Source organism: Opisthocomus hoazin, chromosome 5, assembly GCF_030867145.1.
Source record: "Opisthocomus hoazin isolate bOpiHoa1 chromosome 5, bOpiHoa1.hap1, whole genome shotgun sequence".
In the NCBI taxonomy this organism is placed as follows: Eukaryota; Metazoa; Chordata; class Aves; order Opisthocomiformes; family Opisthocomidae; genus Opisthocomus; species Opisthocomus hoazin.
The window spans coordinates 64,442,171-64,457,974 of NC_134418.1; the positions used below are offsets into that span (position 1 = coordinate 64,442,171).

The 15,804-nt window shown below is 55.4% G+C and overlaps 2 protein-coding genes across 6 annotated transcripts; both read left to right on the forward strand.

Annotated features, from left to right (window-relative positions):
• The first annotated feature begins 688 nt into the window (after positions 1-688).
• ARL9 (ARF like GTPase 9) lies at positions 689-6,293 on the forward strand. 4 transcript variants are annotated; one of them, XM_075421537.1, is made up of 5 exons: positions 1,437-1,554; positions 2,169-2,243; positions 3,095-3,290; positions 3,833-4,008; positions 5,102-6,293. In XM_075421537.1, the coding sequence occupies exons 4-5, from the start codon at positions 3,868-3,870 to the stop codon at positions 5,279-5,281; spliced, it is 321 nt and encodes a 106-aa protein (XP_075277652.1). In that variant the 5' UTR covers positions 1,437-1,554; positions 2,169-2,243; positions 3,095-3,290; positions 3,833-3,867; the 3' UTR covers positions 5,282-6,293. The 4 variants fall into 4 exon arrangements, with proteins under 4 accessions (XP_075277650.1, XP_075277652.1, XP_075277651.1 ...); XM_075421535.1 differs by lacking the exons at positions 1,437-1,554; positions 2,169-2,243; positions 3,095-3,290 and adding exons at positions 689-817; positions 1,020-1,188; XM_075421536.1 differs by lacking the exon at positions 3,095-3,290.
• Positions 6,294-6,509: 216 nt separating this feature from the next.
• SPMAP2L (sperm microtubule associated protein 2 like) lies at positions 6,510-15,221 on the forward strand. Of its 2 annotated transcripts, XM_075420118.1 has the most exons (9): positions 6,510-6,774; positions 6,954-6,987; positions 8,486-8,536; positions 9,550-9,672; positions 11,287-11,424; positions 11,725-11,845; positions 12,969-13,100; positions 13,619-13,794; positions 14,377-15,221. In XM_075420118.1, the coding sequence occupies exons 1-9, from the start codon at positions 6,657-6,659 to the stop codon at positions 14,489-14,491; spliced, it is 1,008 nt and encodes a 335-aa protein (XP_075276233.1). In that variant the 5' UTR covers positions 6,510-6,656; the 3' UTR covers positions 14,492-15,221. The 2 variants fall into 2 exon arrangements, with proteins under 2 accessions (XP_075276233.1, XP_075276234.1); XM_075420119.1 differs by lacking the exon at positions 8,486-8,536.
• The last annotated feature ends 583 nt before the right edge of the window (positions 15,222-15,804 follow it).

Consider the following 15,804-nt stretch of genomic DNA (forward strand, 5'->3'; position numbering starts at 1 on the left):
GGCGTGTTGCAGCTGACTCAGTGCCTGCTTTTCCGCAAGCTGGCGGCCTGGCCAGACCAGCGTGAGCTAAACCACGGTGGGGGGCTGTGGTGAAGAGGCACCGCGCTGCACGGGGGGAAGCTGGCGGTGGGAGGGAGAAGTGTCTGCTCGCCTGGCACGCCAGAGGCAGTGCCTGAGCATATCTTGAAACTTCTGGTTTGGTATGAATGTAGCAAAAATCTTCTTCCATATGTGGGGTTTCAGCGGGTAGGAGTAGAATCGTAGAATGGTTCGGGTTGGGAGGGACCTTTTGAGGTCATCTAGTCCAGCCCCCCTGCAGTGAGCAGGGACATCTCCAACTACAGCAGGTTCCTCAGAGCCCTGTCCAACCTGGCCTTGAAGGTTTGCAGGGATGGGGCCTCCACGGCCTCTCTGCGCACCCTGTGCCAGTGTTTCACCGCCCTCATGGTGAAAAATGTCTTCCTATCCCTTCTGAACCTGCCCTCCCGTAGCCGAAAGCCGACAGCGCCTCGGGGAGAGCTGTCGGTGCCAGCCCTCGAGGCGAAGGCTGCTTCCCGCCTCCGGGGGAAGCGGCGGGGCCGAGGGAAGCGGGGCCGCGGGGCAGCCGCGCGGGCCTGCAGGGGGCGCCCGCTCGGTGCGCGCCGCCGCGGCCGCCTCCGTGCGCGCCGCCGGCGGGGAGCGGGCGGCCATGGGCGGGCGGCTGCGGCCCGCCGCGCTCTGCGGGGCCGCCCTGGCCGTGGCGGGCGGCGCGGCCCTGGCCGCCTGGGCCTGGGCTCGCCTGCGGGGCCGCGCCGCGCCGCCTGCCGCCGCCGAGCAGGTACTGGGGCCGGGCGCGGGCGGCGGGCTGGGCCGGGCCGGGCCGCGCCGCCGGGGCCGCTCGGTCTCCGCGCCGGCGGGCGGCCCCGTCCCCCTCCTCGCCGTGAGGCGGGTTTCGCTGCGTCCCGTCCCCCCCCCCCCCGCGCCCCCTGTGCCCCTGGCGCCCGGCCGCCGGTCTGAGCGCGGTGCCCCTCGCCCTGCAGGGTGCGGGCCGCGGCAGACCGGTGCTGGTGCTGGGCCTGGACGGGGCCGGGAAGACCAGCGTGCTCCGCTCCCTGGCCGCCGAGCGCGTCGGGCGCGGCCTGGCTCCCACCGAGGGCTTCCACGCCGTCTGCGTCGGCACCGGAGAGACCCGGATGGAGTTCCTGGAGAGTGAGTGAGCCTTTTTAGCACGGAATATAAAATAAGCTCCCCTTCGGTGTCCTAGGGATCAGGCACGTAGCTTAAAACCTCCCTATTCCCTCGTGCCTGCTCTCAAAACCTGACGTTGGGATTGCTTTCTCCTGGGGGTTCTGCTTCCCCACCTGGCCCCTGTTGGGAGATGACCTGCGGGGGCTGGAGGAGGTCTGTGCCCGCTCAGCCCTGCTCTGCGGGGTCTCTGCTCCCAGGGCCACCAGCCTGATGGCGCGGAACCAGCCCCAGTAAGCCCTCTGCTGTGGTCCGCGGCTGCTCTGCGTTGTTCACCATCCCGTCAGTGCTCGTGCCTGGCAAAGGGCGAGAGCAGAAGAGGAAGAAATGGTAAGGTGAAAGAAGAGAGGATGAAGAGAAAAGCTTTGTGTGCTTTTTGTTCAAAAGCCTCGTAAGTGGTATTTTCTAGGCTTTGGGGTGTCAGGGGTGTTGCAGGCGCAGCTAGCTGGTGGGGGGGGTAGGAGTCCTGGAGCCGGGGCAGCCCTGGCACGGAGAGGCTGACACCACAGCCTCGTCGGAGCCTGCCATCGGTGGAGGCCGATGCTGCCCTTCGCTTCCCGCCCTTCCTGCGCTGTATCTTGGCAGCAAGCCCGCGGATGCCTCCGTCCCTTTGTCAGCAGCCTGAAGGTGTTGCGCTGCTCCTGGGTGAGTCTTTGGGACGTGAGGGTCAGGCTGCCAGGGCAGAGTTTCCTTCCCAGTCCCGCTGCCGTAGGAGTCTGTGCGGTGTCTGAGGGAAGTCGTCTCTCCAGAGACGCGTGTGGCCTGTGCCCCTCTCCTGGTAGGTGTGAGACGCCTGTATCTCCTGCTGGGAGGTGCTTGGTCTGGCTGAGCCCAGAGAAGCCCGCAGCATCTCTGCTCCTGCCCCGGGGGTGGCCTGGGCCCAGCACTGCGCACCCCGCAGCAGAGCCTGTTGTTTCTGAGTCGTCCTTCCCTCTCTGGTCCAGGTTGGTAGTGGCTGAGATGTGATGGCTGCCATCTGACCCATGGGAAATGAAATGTCTCAGGCCAGTTTCAGCCAGGTAAATCCATGCATGGCTCTCTAATCTGGTTACTTATCCAGTCTGTACCATCGCCTAGCCCAGGGGTTAGCAGCCTGTGCTGTGATCACGTGGCACAAGATGATGGGCAGACAGCAGGGTTTTTATTTCGCTGGCTTGGACAGATAAAGAACTGTCCTGTCTTTTTCTTTGTACCATCACACAGATAAGTGGGTGGTATCTTGCCTTTGCAAGGCATAGGAGCTCCTGGCTTCTGCTGAGTTCCTACTAGTTCGGGGAAAAAAAGTGTTCTCTGTGAGGCTGCTGACCCCTGGGTTATGCTATGCATGAATGCACTTAACGCAGGGAATGGTGGTGAGCCCCCAGAACGTCACAGCACAGAACCAGAAGCATCTGTCCCACGCGTGACGCATCGGTCGCAGCCCCGCGGCTGACTTGCAGTTCTGCCTGCAGACAGGCTGGGGCTCTGGAAGGAGGGTCAGGCACGCCCCAGGGGGAAATGTTGCTTCCCTTTCTACATTCCGGAAACTACTGAATCGTTTTGACTTAAGTGAAAGCAAAATCTCTTTGAAACAGAGCAGACTCACGGAGGGCAGTAAAAGATGGCTGACTAGCAAGTTGGTTTTGAAAAGAGCTCCTGTGTAAGGCAGGAGACAATTGCAGGGAACCCCAAACGGATTGCTTTGAAAACTTGCTGCATTTGGGGGACTCACCCGTGACTTTTGGGCGCCTGGGTACTCTTGAGCGAGTTGTACTGCGATATGCCAAGAGGAAGACCTGGAGAACTGATAACACATCTGAAATATTTAATGTACTGTTGCTACTCCTGCTTCTATCAAACTTGGCAAACTACCAACTCTTTTCGTCCCCAGATGGGAACAACAATCTCAGGCAACTTGCTGCGTATGGTTTCACCACAGAATTGTTACAAGACTTGGTGTTGAAGGTGGACAGCTTTCCTCTGTGTCCAGCAGAGAAGGGCTCAGGGGTATCCTGTGCAAAGATTTCCTCCATCGCCAAAGGGTTGCCTGACACGTCTGCTGGGCCTGGATTTTGCTCTCTTCCTAAGTACCTCTGGTTTTTGATGGTGTGAAAGCTGTGGGAATTTTGAACTAGTCCCTAGTGTCATACAAATCTGATGAGAGCCCTCCCCACCTCGGAGCTAAATTTCTTCTTTGGAAATTGTAGGCCTGCTTTGTCTGAAGATGAGATGGGCATGTGGAGATAGGTTGTATGGGGACATTCTCACATGGTGTTTGTGGGCACTGAACCTCTTTCTACTCTCCCTGTTAGCTGGAGAGCAAGAACCAATAAGGCAGAAAGCAACCATAAAGAAAATGAACACAGAATTCTCCTAAAACAAGAGCTTCAAATGGAAAGATCCTGCCCCCCCCTCCCCCCCCCGCCCCCGAGCATACACATATGCCTGCATGGGACTTGACTTGGGAAAATAAAGCTATTTCCAGTCTCGTATACAGTAGCCCAAATACTGTGAGTTTTTGGTAACTCAGATACCTTGGGTTTTCCGCCCAGGGCTTGCTGTCTGCACCTCTGGGAGCAGTGCTGCTCGGATGACTTGGTGACTCCTGTGCTGCTGTCTTCTCTTCCAGTCGGGGGCAGTGAATGTCTGCGTTCGTACTGGAAGATGTACCTGCCCAAAGTGCTGTTGCTGATCTATGTCGTGGACTCGGCCGATCACGCCCGACTGCCTGTGGCGAAACAGCTGCTGCATCAACTGGTCCAGAACAACCCCACCCTGCCGGTGGTGGTTCTGGCCAACAAGCAGGTAAGAGTTCCCTGCTGCTAGCTGGGCTTGGGCTGGCAGCAGCTCTGACAACAGCAACAAACCCTTTCAAAGGAGGCTACATGGCTGGGAGCTGGGGGTCTTTCTGGTAAATCTATTGACCGCAAAAGAAAATAATCCGAGGTGGAGTTTTGGATCTGCAAGGTACAGGTCCTGTGCTCGGAGGTGGTGCAGTTGGAGCTGTGGGTGGAAATAATGGTGAGAACTGCTGTGGGGTTGCAAGGTTTGAGAGCTTTAAGGGAGGCCGCAGTTAGACCTGGAGTTAGGTTTCTGTTCTGAATGTCTGTCCAGAAGTACCACTTTACCTAGCCGCAGCTGCAAAGTGAAGCACCATTGTTTGCCTCCAGTTTGTCTGGTTGGTTGCTCCGAAGGCTGCTGCTGAAGCATGGGAGAAGAGCAGCTTTCTTCACAAGACAGTGCTTTCTCCCAAGACCTTTGTGAAAGTGTCAATGACCGGTGCTGTATCTGGAACAGAATTGTGGCACAGTCAGACAACAGAACAGCCCAGGGTTTTCAAGTCCAGATTTTATTTTATGAGGACTGCATGCTTGATTTGCTCTACGTTGTTACCTCCTAAATTTCTAGTAACTTAGGCACGTTACTGGTAGTCACTTGTGTTACTCTTGAACTCAAGCGTAGGCTTTGGCTTCATCAAACACAAATGCTACTACTGATTCTCTGGGTCCCGGAGCCAGAAACGCCAGTGGCTGAGGAAGTACGCAGGGAAGGGCTGTTGCCCTGTTCTTGTAACTCTGGGCTGGGAGCCTGGGGTCTTGGGCCAGCAAGGCTTTTGTCTGCCTTGTGCGGGTAGTCTTACATTGTTATCAGAAACACTGGAATTACTAGAAACAGAACGGTACCTGTATTTCTTTGGGAAGAAATTAGGTTAAGGATAAACATATTTTTTCCCCCAAAACCATTTTAGGGCATGGGAACTTGACCTTGTAGAAGGTACGTAAGAATGGTGCTTCCAGAGCATTTGAGACCCCCTCCCTGGACCAGGGCAGTGGCTCAAAGCGGGAACGGTGCCACCACCTCATGCCACTAACCGGCTTGTTTTGTTTTTGTGCATCAGGACCTCAAAGGCGCATATTGCATCACCGACATCCACGATGCTCTGGCACTGTCTGATATCGGGGACGAGAGGAAGATGTTCTTGATTGGGACCCACGTGGCAGAGGATGGCTCCGAGATCTCCTCCAGCATGAAGGATGCCAAGGAGCTGATAGCGCAGCTGGTTTTGGAAACGCAGTGACAGCTCTTTTCCTGCAACGTGGTATTTGCAGCTGAGGGAGATGAGGCGTTAGTGTATGGGCAGTTTGCTGCATGGCAACTGAAATGTATAGATGTCTTTTCCTTGTGGGTGTGGAATTTCTATGAAAATGATGTCTAGTTGGTAAGAAAATCTTAATTTATAGCGGTTTGAAAATACATTTGAAAAGTAGTGTATTTTTTAGCATATTTGTAGGGGAAAATTAGTCTCTCAGACCAGCAGAGTTAAGGGCATGTGTAGCTTAGGTGGGCGGAGATGGCTTCTTGCCAGCTGTGAATCAGGCACTGACTTTGGTGGAACAAAGTTGTATCCAGTGTTTTTGACTTGGCTTGATGTCTCAGGCTTAAACTGAAATATCTTTGCCTCACAGGTTTTGCAGAACCCTGTTAGCAGTGTTGTTCTGTTAAAATCGAGACCTTGCTTGTTGAGAGTGTCAGAAATATAAAGTGCTGCAACTTGTGTTTTTGACAGTGACGATTTTTATTGTCACCGTATCAGAGCTGGCTTTTAGGGGAGTGGCGAATCGGTCATCTCTGGAAATTGGGTTGGTTACTGCTTCCGTAGTGGGTAAGAACAAATAAATGAAAGCGATGAGACGTGAGGTCTTTCTTTGCCCACAGGGGAAAAACCAGAGCAGTGTGACTTCAGATAGGGACTGAAACCGCTGAAGTTACTCTGGCACCAAGGGTGGGAGGCTCCTCTGTTGGGCGGAGCGGCTTCTTTCACTTCAGTCCAGGCTGTCCTCGGGCAAGCGCTCTTACACCTGAAAACCCTGTTGCTTTTTGCAAGTGGTTTCTGTTAGCGCGGCGGGTGAGGAAGACGAGCTGCTGACCGGCGTCGCTCTCCCAGCACCCCCGTCGTCGCCCTCCACCAGCGAGACCCAGGATCCGGGCAGCTCCGTGAAGGACCTGTTCTGCAGCTACCTCTGTCTTGAGAGGACATTAACAGTTTTGTCCTTGGGAACCGATGCATAAAGCAGACAATTTTACCCTAACTGGTGGTCTGGGCTTCCTTCACCCTGGGCTGTGGGGCCGCCGTTGCCATGGCGATGGGGGGTGCTCCGCACAATGGCAGCGGCCGGGCCACGGGGCGGTGTGTGGGGCCGGGGCGGTGGAGGGAGGGAGGCCTGAGGGGCAGCCGGGGTGGCCGCGATGGGGCTCTGCGGGAGGGCGGCAGGGCTGGGCGGCTGCGTGGCCATTGCCGACAGCGGGGCGCGCGGCTTCCTGAAGTCACGCCCGGTGGCCCTGCCGCGCCGGCGTCACCACGTCCCTGCTTTTCCTGTGTCCCCGCTTTGAAACTTGGCGGCTGGTTCCGTGCTGCTGTGGAGCCGCTGCTCCCCCGCGGCCCCTCGACGCTGATGAAGGCCATAACGGGGGTAGCGGCACCGAGCCGGGTGGGAGCCAGGAGGGTGCTGGCGGGGGGACGCAGTGCTGGGGGGCTCCGTCCTGCAGCCTCGGGCGCTGCCGGCTCCCCCGGTGAGGAGCAGCCACTGGAGAGGAGCCCCGGGGCGGTACTAGGGGAAAATGCCGCACAATCGTGTCCCAAGGAGACACGCAAACTTCACCTGCCGCCTCCCTGCCTCGCACGGAAGAGCAGGCAGCCCGGGCTGCGGGTGCTACCAGGCTTCTGAATTCACCTCTTCTTGTCTTTGCAGTTTCTTGGGGCTTGCCAGCACGCTCACGCAACAGGTAAGAAACCCTCCCGGCCCCGGCCTCCGGGCTGGGTGTGCGGGCCGTGCCCCAGGTCTCCTGGGGAGGGCTCGGTCGGGGATTGATGCCCAGCAGTGAGTCGTTGTGTTGGGTGACGCTGAGGTGAACACGCAGCGGAAATGGTGCCTGGTGTTGCCCTTCCCCCTGCGTTCTCGTGACAGACCGCGTCTGCCCGTGCTGCCCCTTCGCAGCGAAGCTGTGACCCTTTGCTTGACAAGGAGCTGGTCTCGAAGGGAGCTGATCCCCTTGAGCAACGTGTCTGGGGCAGCGGAGGGGAGGTGTTGCTCTGTCTGGCAGGGAGACAAATCAGTGGGCATCTCGCAGGGAGCGTGCGGCGAGGGTGCTCTGACAGCAGCCGCCATTGCTAGGGTCTCTGTGGTGCTGAGCGCTCTGGCAGGCGCTTGGTGGGGCTCGGCGTCTCGCCGGAGGCATCGGCCCCAGGTGTGTCCCCAAAGCACGGAGCATTTTCTGTCAGCAAACCTCTCTCTGCTGGTGTCCCCGCTCCTCTCTAGGGCTGTGCTGCCTGATTGCCGGGTGGTGCTGAGCGGGGAAGCAGCGCTCCAGGCTGTCACCTTCTGCGCTTTTTCCATGGTGGGGCCCTTCCACAGCTGCCCGCGTCGTGTGGTTGTTCCACAGCTGGCTGGGGCCGGCACCTGCAGCCCCCGTGGGTGTGGGGGTGTGGGCTTGGTCAGTGACACCAGGGAGTTCTGTGGCTCTCTTGCGGCGCTGGTGTCGCCTCGTCCTGCGCTTTGTACCCAGGCTCGCAAAGCGCAAGCGCTTCCCAGCCCCTGGGGCTTCAGGCCTGGGACACTTGAGCAGCAGGAGCACACAGCGGTGTCTGATCTTCCTGGAAGTTTTTTTGGTCTGATGAATGTTCAGTAAAACATTCCCAGTGCTGCTCCTAGGGCACAGACCATGTATATTCCAGTGTCTCTGTAGCATCTAAGACCTCTGTGCTAAACAGACTGAAATTAAATGATAAATAAAAAAATGTCTTCACCTGTGCTCCTAAAGCCCTGTGGAAACTGTGCTGTCTCCATGGTGCCTTTTGGTAAACCACAGGAGTGCTGATAACAGGTGTTTCTGCTCAGCTGGGCTCCTGTAGCCCGGGAGGGAGATCATCCATCTCCTACCTGCTGGGGCTGCATGGCATGTTATTGACCAGAAAAGCACCTTCCCCCTCTCTCTGCTGTGTCCCAGAGGGACCCTGCAGTGAGGGCAGAGTTGCAAATTTGTGTCTCTGTAATCCAAGAGACAGCACATATGTCCATGGGCTGGCGAGTTCCCCAGGTTGAACGGATGGAAAGTTCCTTGGAGAGAGAGATCCGTTAAACGCAGTCTCGCGAGGGAGGGAGGCAAAGGCACGGGGGTTCAAGAGTGTGTTCTATGGCTTTGAGTAGAGCAGTAGCTTATTTATGCTTTGTTGGTTTAACGGTATGTTTAGTGGCATGTTTGTCCTTCTCTGCGGTTTTGACAGGATACGAGAACTTGCAGAACCCAAGAAAGCGGCTTATGCAAACGACCCCAGGTGAGGAGGCGCCCAGGCAGGCCTTGCGCGAGGGCTAGGGACTGATGGGGCCTCAGCCGGTGCAGACCCTTTCCCTCTGTCCTGCCACTGCTTTCCTCTCGAGAGCAGAAGTGGCCAGAAAACCCCAGATTGACGTGTTCAGCGCGTGAGGGGCTCTCTTCAATTTGCTTTTTCTTGTTTTCGATCAAAAAACTGGGCTTGACCCGCGTCTTGCCTTTGCTGCCCCATCTGAGCTGCCCCGCTGAGATGGTAGGATGGTGCTGTGGTGCAGGGGACCAGACCTTGTTGGAGCCGCAGGCTGCTGTATCCTGGAGGACACAGTCAGGCTTGAGGAACAGAGTTGCTGTCTGCATTATGGGGTCAAGCTATGGCATGACAAGCCAGGGCAACAGTCTCTTGATATCGTCTCTTCTCCACTATCTGGATGGGGGTCACTGCGCTTGAAAAAGGCTCCACAAACCCATCGTCCTCCTGTTCCCTCTCCTGACTGCCCTGGTACCCTCTCCCACCGTGGCCTCTCTCTCTCGATGGGGGATGAGCAACTCCAAATTTGCCCTGGGCACAGGAGAGTAACCACTAACGTGCTGCAAAACCTCACCCACTTTCCATGGCACACCCTGCCCGTAACGTTATTATTATTTTTACTGTCATACTTGTGGTATGGTTAGGTGGTAATGGTGAGGCAAGAAAAATGCAATCATGAAACTCCCCCAGGGGTTTCAGACGTGTAATGAAATGACCCTTTCTGCACATCTGCTGGGAGCTGTACAACCAGACTCATCACTTGAAGGCTCTTTTCTTTTTGAGTTGACAACCACCACTGGGACAGTGTTAGGAAATTCAGTGCCAGGGAAGGTGAGTGCTCAGGGGATGGCAGCGGCACTTTACAGCTGTGGGGAGCCATAGGGACTGTGTTTGTGTGTCCCATGCTAGGCAGGGAAGGATAACCCCAGCAAGCACATTTCACACTTGTACATGTTCCTAAAATTTCACACCCTTGCTGTTCTTGCTAGGCTCGTGTGGGGAAACCAAGAGACGATCTGGCCCCTCTCGCGGCGTGCTGCGGCAGCTCGACTATCGCCAAGAATAGTGGCACTGGCCAAGCCCAAGCAAGATTTTGGCAATCACCAGTGCAGGTCAGTGACGTGGTAGCACATCCTGGAGTAGGGGGCAGCTCAGAGGGTGCTCTCGAATCAGGGGTTGTGCTGGCTCCCAGGGGAAGGGAGATGCCACCTCCTCTCCTGCCATCGCTGCCCCACAGGGAGCTCCATGGCACTGAGACCCACCAGGCTGTACTGGTGCTTGGAACATGGGCTGTCTGTATCAGGAAAGAAAGTGCTGTGGGAGTATAGTCACCCTGAGTGCTCAACTTCCAAAACGAGGAGGAACTGGGGGGTGCTAAGTTTTGCTCCCTTTTTATTTCGTCATATCGGCTTCCTGGCTGTGGGAATGGGTTCTGCAACACCTCATGGTTCCTGGTCTGATTAGAGCTCTGGGTTCAGAGCAGCTGCCCTAGGAGCCAGACTTGATCTCTGTCTGCAAGCACATGGGAGCATGTTTCTCTGCCTGTAACAAAAAACCCCAACCAACAGCTCTGCTTTGGCTTGGAAGCAGAGACATCATGTGCGTGCATGCGTACCTTGATGGAAACATGTATGTGTCACAGCTGTGTGTGCAGAGGGACTGTCTGTCCATGGAGCGTTCCCTGCTCTCACTGGGGCTGGCGCAGCCCAGCCAGGCAGCTGGACACAAACTAGTGATCCCCTGCATCCTCCTGGAGCCTGGCCTAAATGTTGAGGATAAAGGTTAGGAAGTGCTATGAACAGAGAATTCTTGCAGCATCCTGCTGACTGGAAGGAATCCAGGTGTCTTGCTTGGAGTTAAACCTCTGCTGTCACCGCACGGTGAAAATCTAGTCCATGTTTGGGAACAGCAGTGAAAAATAATGTAAAAAGTGTAAACTTCACTGACGCTGGGTGATGCTGCGTTGTTTCAAGCAACTCATCTGTAGCTCTGTTGGAGGGGACGAAGCTCTTTTGGAGACAGGATGGTAGTTGCTAGTCTGTAAGAAGTCCTAGCAACGAGAATGGAGATGAAACCCTGTTGCACTCCTGGCTTTCTTCTGCCTGGAGGGATGTCAACACGCATGCCTGTAGTTTTCTCTCCTCTGCCACTGTCGTCAGTTCAGGGGCTCTCATCCTCCTCAGACCTTCTGCCTCTGACTAACGGTGTCCGTCTGACAGTCCTTCCTGCCTTTCTGCTCACCTCTGCTCACCTCTTCCCTGGTGATGACAGGCATCTTCCAACAGTTGTGGCTGATGGAAAGCTGGATGAGCATGCACTAGGCAAGCCTGGGGAGATCCCAGGATGAAAGGAGCTACAAGAGTACAAGGTGTTATTAAGCCTTTGCGACAGAGGTTTCTAAATTGGCAGAGCTGAACAAGAAAGATGCTGCCAAGGTTGTGTTGTGGGGTGGCTTCTTGAAATGGTCCGGGGAAAGACCTAGACTTCGAAAGCAATGCACTGAGGGTGCTTAGAGGAGGGGTCTGCATGTGCAATCAGCATTTGCCTTTAAAGTCAGGAAATCTCAAGTGTAAATGCACATTTACTCATGGCTTTTCCATGTGCACTGGTGCCAACTGTTGTACATGCAGCAGGCACGGACGTTTAACCAGACTTAGGATACCATCCGCCAGGATCATGTTCTCTGTCAGTTGACTTTTACTAACTCTTCTGTGCTGTTCCTCAAGGTCCCTCTTCTTGTACAGCTGTGGACGGGAATCAACGATTTGGGAGCGTCCCCTGCTAGAGGATTTTGGCTTCCCTTCTGATCGGCTGCTGAAGTTGTCTGAACCTAAAAAATACCAGGCTGCTTACTTGCAGCAAAGGTGAGAGGCCAGAAAGCCTGTAGGATGCGATAGGTAGTCCCTTGGGTCTTGTAGCATCGGCACAGCTTCAGAGTAATAAATACAGGAGCAGAGGATGGGCGTTACAGAGGGCAAAACACAGAGCAGGGACTCTGCTGGGCTTAGGACCTCTGGACGCTTTCAAGGGATGAATGGGTTCTGTGCTGGAAATGGCCACAGGACAAAGCTGCCTTCTGCTGCAGCAAACATGAGGCTGCAGCCTGGTTTAACCAGTGTGGGGGAATCTCTGTGAGTGCTAGTGCCATGACTCTCTGCTTCCAGACCTCTCCAGTCCCCGGAGTGGCCCGTGTCACCAGCTGCACTGAGCTATCGGGCATCCCCACGGATCCTGGAGCTTGCACGGCCGACGGGGCTTCACCCAGAGTTCCTGCTGCCCAGAGAGGTGAGGAGGTGGCTGAGGGAGATTTGGAGGGGACAGCGATGCAGCAAACTGTCCTGAGTTTTTACACCCTGTATCCTGCCCCTGGATATGCCCAGTGTGTGCTGTGGAGGGGAAAAGCCTTCTGCTGGGGTTTGAGATACTGGGAGAAACTGCCTTTTTGGAGTGAGATGCTGTCTTTGAAAGACAGTCTCCCTGCTGAGAGATGGAAAACGGCCAGGGTGGAGCAGCCTGGAGTAGCAGGAGAGCCAAGGGAGGCATCTGGGCTGCATCCCCTGATAAAGCAGCCTGGGAAAGTGGAGAAACTTGGTGGGAATGGCCTGTTTAGCTCCTAGAGAGTACAGTCGTGTTTGTAGTTGGACAGCTGTGCTCCTATCTATGTATATGGGGGGGGGAGCGAGCCTGCAAACGCTATGTATACTTTCACAGTCTTTTACCAGAAGCCAAATTTAGAGATATATTTCTGAACTTGTTCCTTTTAAGTGGGTCATTACTTTGGCAGGGGTGAAAGGGCTTGGAGCAGTCTCAGATTACAGCCTCTTCCATGGCAAAGGCGAAGTTTTCTGGCTGCAGTCTCTGGGCTGGGAAATAAAGGAGGCTGTGCTGGAGCAGGCCTTGGCATCAGTAACGCAGTAAAAAACAGGGGAAGAAGTCCCATGCTGGAGCAGTAATCGCTTTGGCTGTAGGAATGCAGTTAGCTGCACCAGCACTTTTAGCCTGGAACTGGAGCACCTGTCCATAGCAAGGAAATTATTTGATGCAGCCAGGAAGATGAATCTGAAAAACATTTATCTACTCTGGAAGAAGTTTCTCTGCGCTTTGACCTGGCTACGCAGGCTCTCACTACAGGCATTCCTCTCCTGGCTATGAGTGGGCGACCGCTGGGGAAAAAAAGTAATATTGGCAAAGACATACAAATCCCAATAGCGCCAAAATTACCTCGTAGTTCAGGTAAAAGAAAAGTAACCGAAAGGTAAGAAAGTAAGAGTGCTCCTTCTTGTGTCCGTAGTATCTGTAGAGGAAGGGTGCTGGGTGCTCGTCCCTTTGGAGAGGGAGTGCGTCCCTGGGGGCTGCTGTGGGCGAGCTCTGTGTCTGCACATCCCTCCCCCATTCTGAACCCATACAGGTGCCAACACGGGTTGCCAACATCGCAGCCTTGGCCAGAGCACCCTCGCGGTTACAGCGTCTGGCAGAGCCCCGGGTCAGGAAGGTGACCTGCTGCTACGAGCACAGCTTCCCCGAAGCCGTCATCCGTCCGGTAAGGCAGCACCGCCCGGGATTGTGCAAGGCGGGGACGCTGGGCAGAGGGCACCGGGTGCTCAGTCACTGGTGATTCTCTTCGTGACATCCCTAGATGTGCTGCTGTCTGTGAGGCTGACGTAGCCGCTTTCCTGGGCTGGAGAGCAGGACTCGTCCTCCATCCAGAGCATGAACCAGCTCCCGGCAGACATCCCCAGAGAAGGGCATGCCTGTGCCTAGCCTGCAGTTGTGGGGATGGGGAGAGATGGACAAGTGTCTAAATGGGATCTCCAGAACTGGGGGATGGGTTGGACAAAGGGCTATGAGTGAGAGGAGGCTGGAGGGCAGGCTGTGGGACTGGCCGGGCGGTGGTTTTCTCCTTCCACAGCTTCTCTGGTGCCAGACACAACAGTAGACAGGATCGTGTCCCACCAGTGTGTGGTCAGTGGCCGTGAACCTGGGCACACCAAGTTGCAGGCTGGTCACCCTTGAATGCTGGGAGCACCTGTAAGGACCTTCCTCCCCGTTTGGCCACAGGTTTCCAAGTTGGCTCTGGAGGCAGTCGCGAGCCCTCGGACCCTGGAGCTGGCTAGGGCAAAACGATTGCATCCTGACTTCGTGCCCTTGCGGGATGCCAAGTGGCCAGTGACGAGGGCTGCAAAGCACACAGTGGCCACGCCAAGGCTTGTGGAACTGGCCCAGCCCTGCAAAAGGTAGGTGCTGCTTCCTTGCCACGGGGAAATGATCAGCTGTCAGCCCTTTTTGTGCAGGCCACGGCACCTTGTCGATGTGGGTTTGGCCAGTGTGATTAAGCCACTGCTCCTCCACTTCCAAAATGCATGGATTTTGTATAGTTGGATGTGCTAATGCTACGTGGATTGGGGTTTGAAAAGCATTTCTGAGGCAGAAGGAGAACCAAAAGAGAAGAAATAGGAGCTTACTAATTCCAGTAGGGATTGCTGGAGGGGACTTCTTAACTAAAAAGCGACCAGCTGACACAAGGCACAGCGTAGCGCTTCCATGTTGCCCAGCACGGTGCTGCTGGCCTCAGCCTGGGCTGCAGGAATTGCTGGGTAGGAGGTTTCGCCGAGGGTGAGGGAATGCCTGGCCGTAGTGGGGAACGGGTTACCCCGTCTCCCGAGTGTCCTGGTGGTGACAGCAGCGGAGGCAGGAGTGCTTTTGTCCTCCCTTGACAGGGAAGGGCAGGGCTGAGGAGGAGGACTGTCTGCTGGCAGACAGCTCTCAGAGCTGGCCCGGCTCTGCTGGCGCTGACCGGCCCGTCCTCGCCCCTCCAGGTGTCTGATGGATTCGGCGCTGTTCAACCCAGATGCGTTCACGGTGAAGGAGACTGCTTTGAAGGCGACTTGCTCTGCTCGGATCCAAGACCTGGCTCGTCCGGTGAAGCGCTGAGCTCCCTCAGAAACACAGCCCGCTGCTCGGGCGGCTGCCCCCACCGCCCCTTGGAAAATCACCTGCTTTGGGCTGTGCTGAGGGCTTAAATAAAATGGTCATTCCTTATGAACAACATACTCACTTGGGGAAAGGAGCAGAATTTGACCTAATGGGGGAAGCCTCTCTCCCTAGGATGGGTTATGTCTGGAGTTTATCACTGTTATTGTTGTGCTGTCATAGTTAAAGTAGTGAAACAGCTGCTGGGGGGAGCCAGCACAGGAAATGTTCTTTCCCATAAAGAAGTGTGGCAAGCCAAAGCCAACGGCACGCAGTGAGTTGATGCAACACAACGCCTGACCTTGGGTTTCAAAATTTTTGCTAAAGTTTAGAGATCTTCTTAATGGCGCTCAAAGTGTTGTGCGTGTGACAGAAGTAGAAACACAGAAGTCTTCAAAATTCCAGATCCAGGGCTGGATTTGGTAAGATCCAAAGCTTTAGTACAGACTTTGGAAATGCTGGGGTGGTGTGTGCGTTGAGTTGTCTTGGATTCGGGGCCCGTTTTCTCAAATGCCTGGAGATGGGGCAGATCCAGCCTTTTGCTTTGCGTGCGTCTTTGATACAAGTTACGCAGGTGGGTTAAATCCGTGCAGTTCAGATACTCAGTTGTGTGTCCCTGGGCAAAATAATGGAGCCCTGCGCTGGGGTTTTTGGAGCCCCACTCGAAAAAGCAGAGTTCCCCTCCGTGTAAGGGAGAAGGCATGTTGCAAAGACTAAGAAGAAAACTTCAGATATCGGTGCCAGGCTGCAGAACAGACTCTGAGCTCCAGTTGGGTTGGAGGGTGAGTCAGCTTGGCAGGTGGATTGCAGGGGAACAACACAGCCTGTGCAGGACATGGCAGAGGGAGATTGCTTTTATCTGTTTCCTGTGAGTGCACTGGCAGCATAGCCACTGGCGATGGGCTGGAGATACTGAGGCAAGAGGTGCTCTCCCGCAAGGCACAAAAGCTACAAATGAAGGCATCGGCAGTTTCAGTGCCCATGGTTCTGAATCTTCCCCGTGCTAAGCTGATTCTCCTTCCAAAGGAGTAGAGGCAGGTGACCACAAACCAGAAGAGGATTAATCAGAGGATCCACTAATTGATTCAATAATCCACTAAGCAGAGGATTTTTGAACCTTTTTGAACAAGGTGAGGTAAGGTCGCTGGGCAACGGTGCTGGTTATTTTTCAGCCTGTGCATTGTCCTCTGCCGGGATGGATGAGAGCCCGGGCTTTGCGCAAGAGCCCCAGCGCAGCTGCGTCCCTCAGACCTGAGAATGGGCAGGAGGAGGCT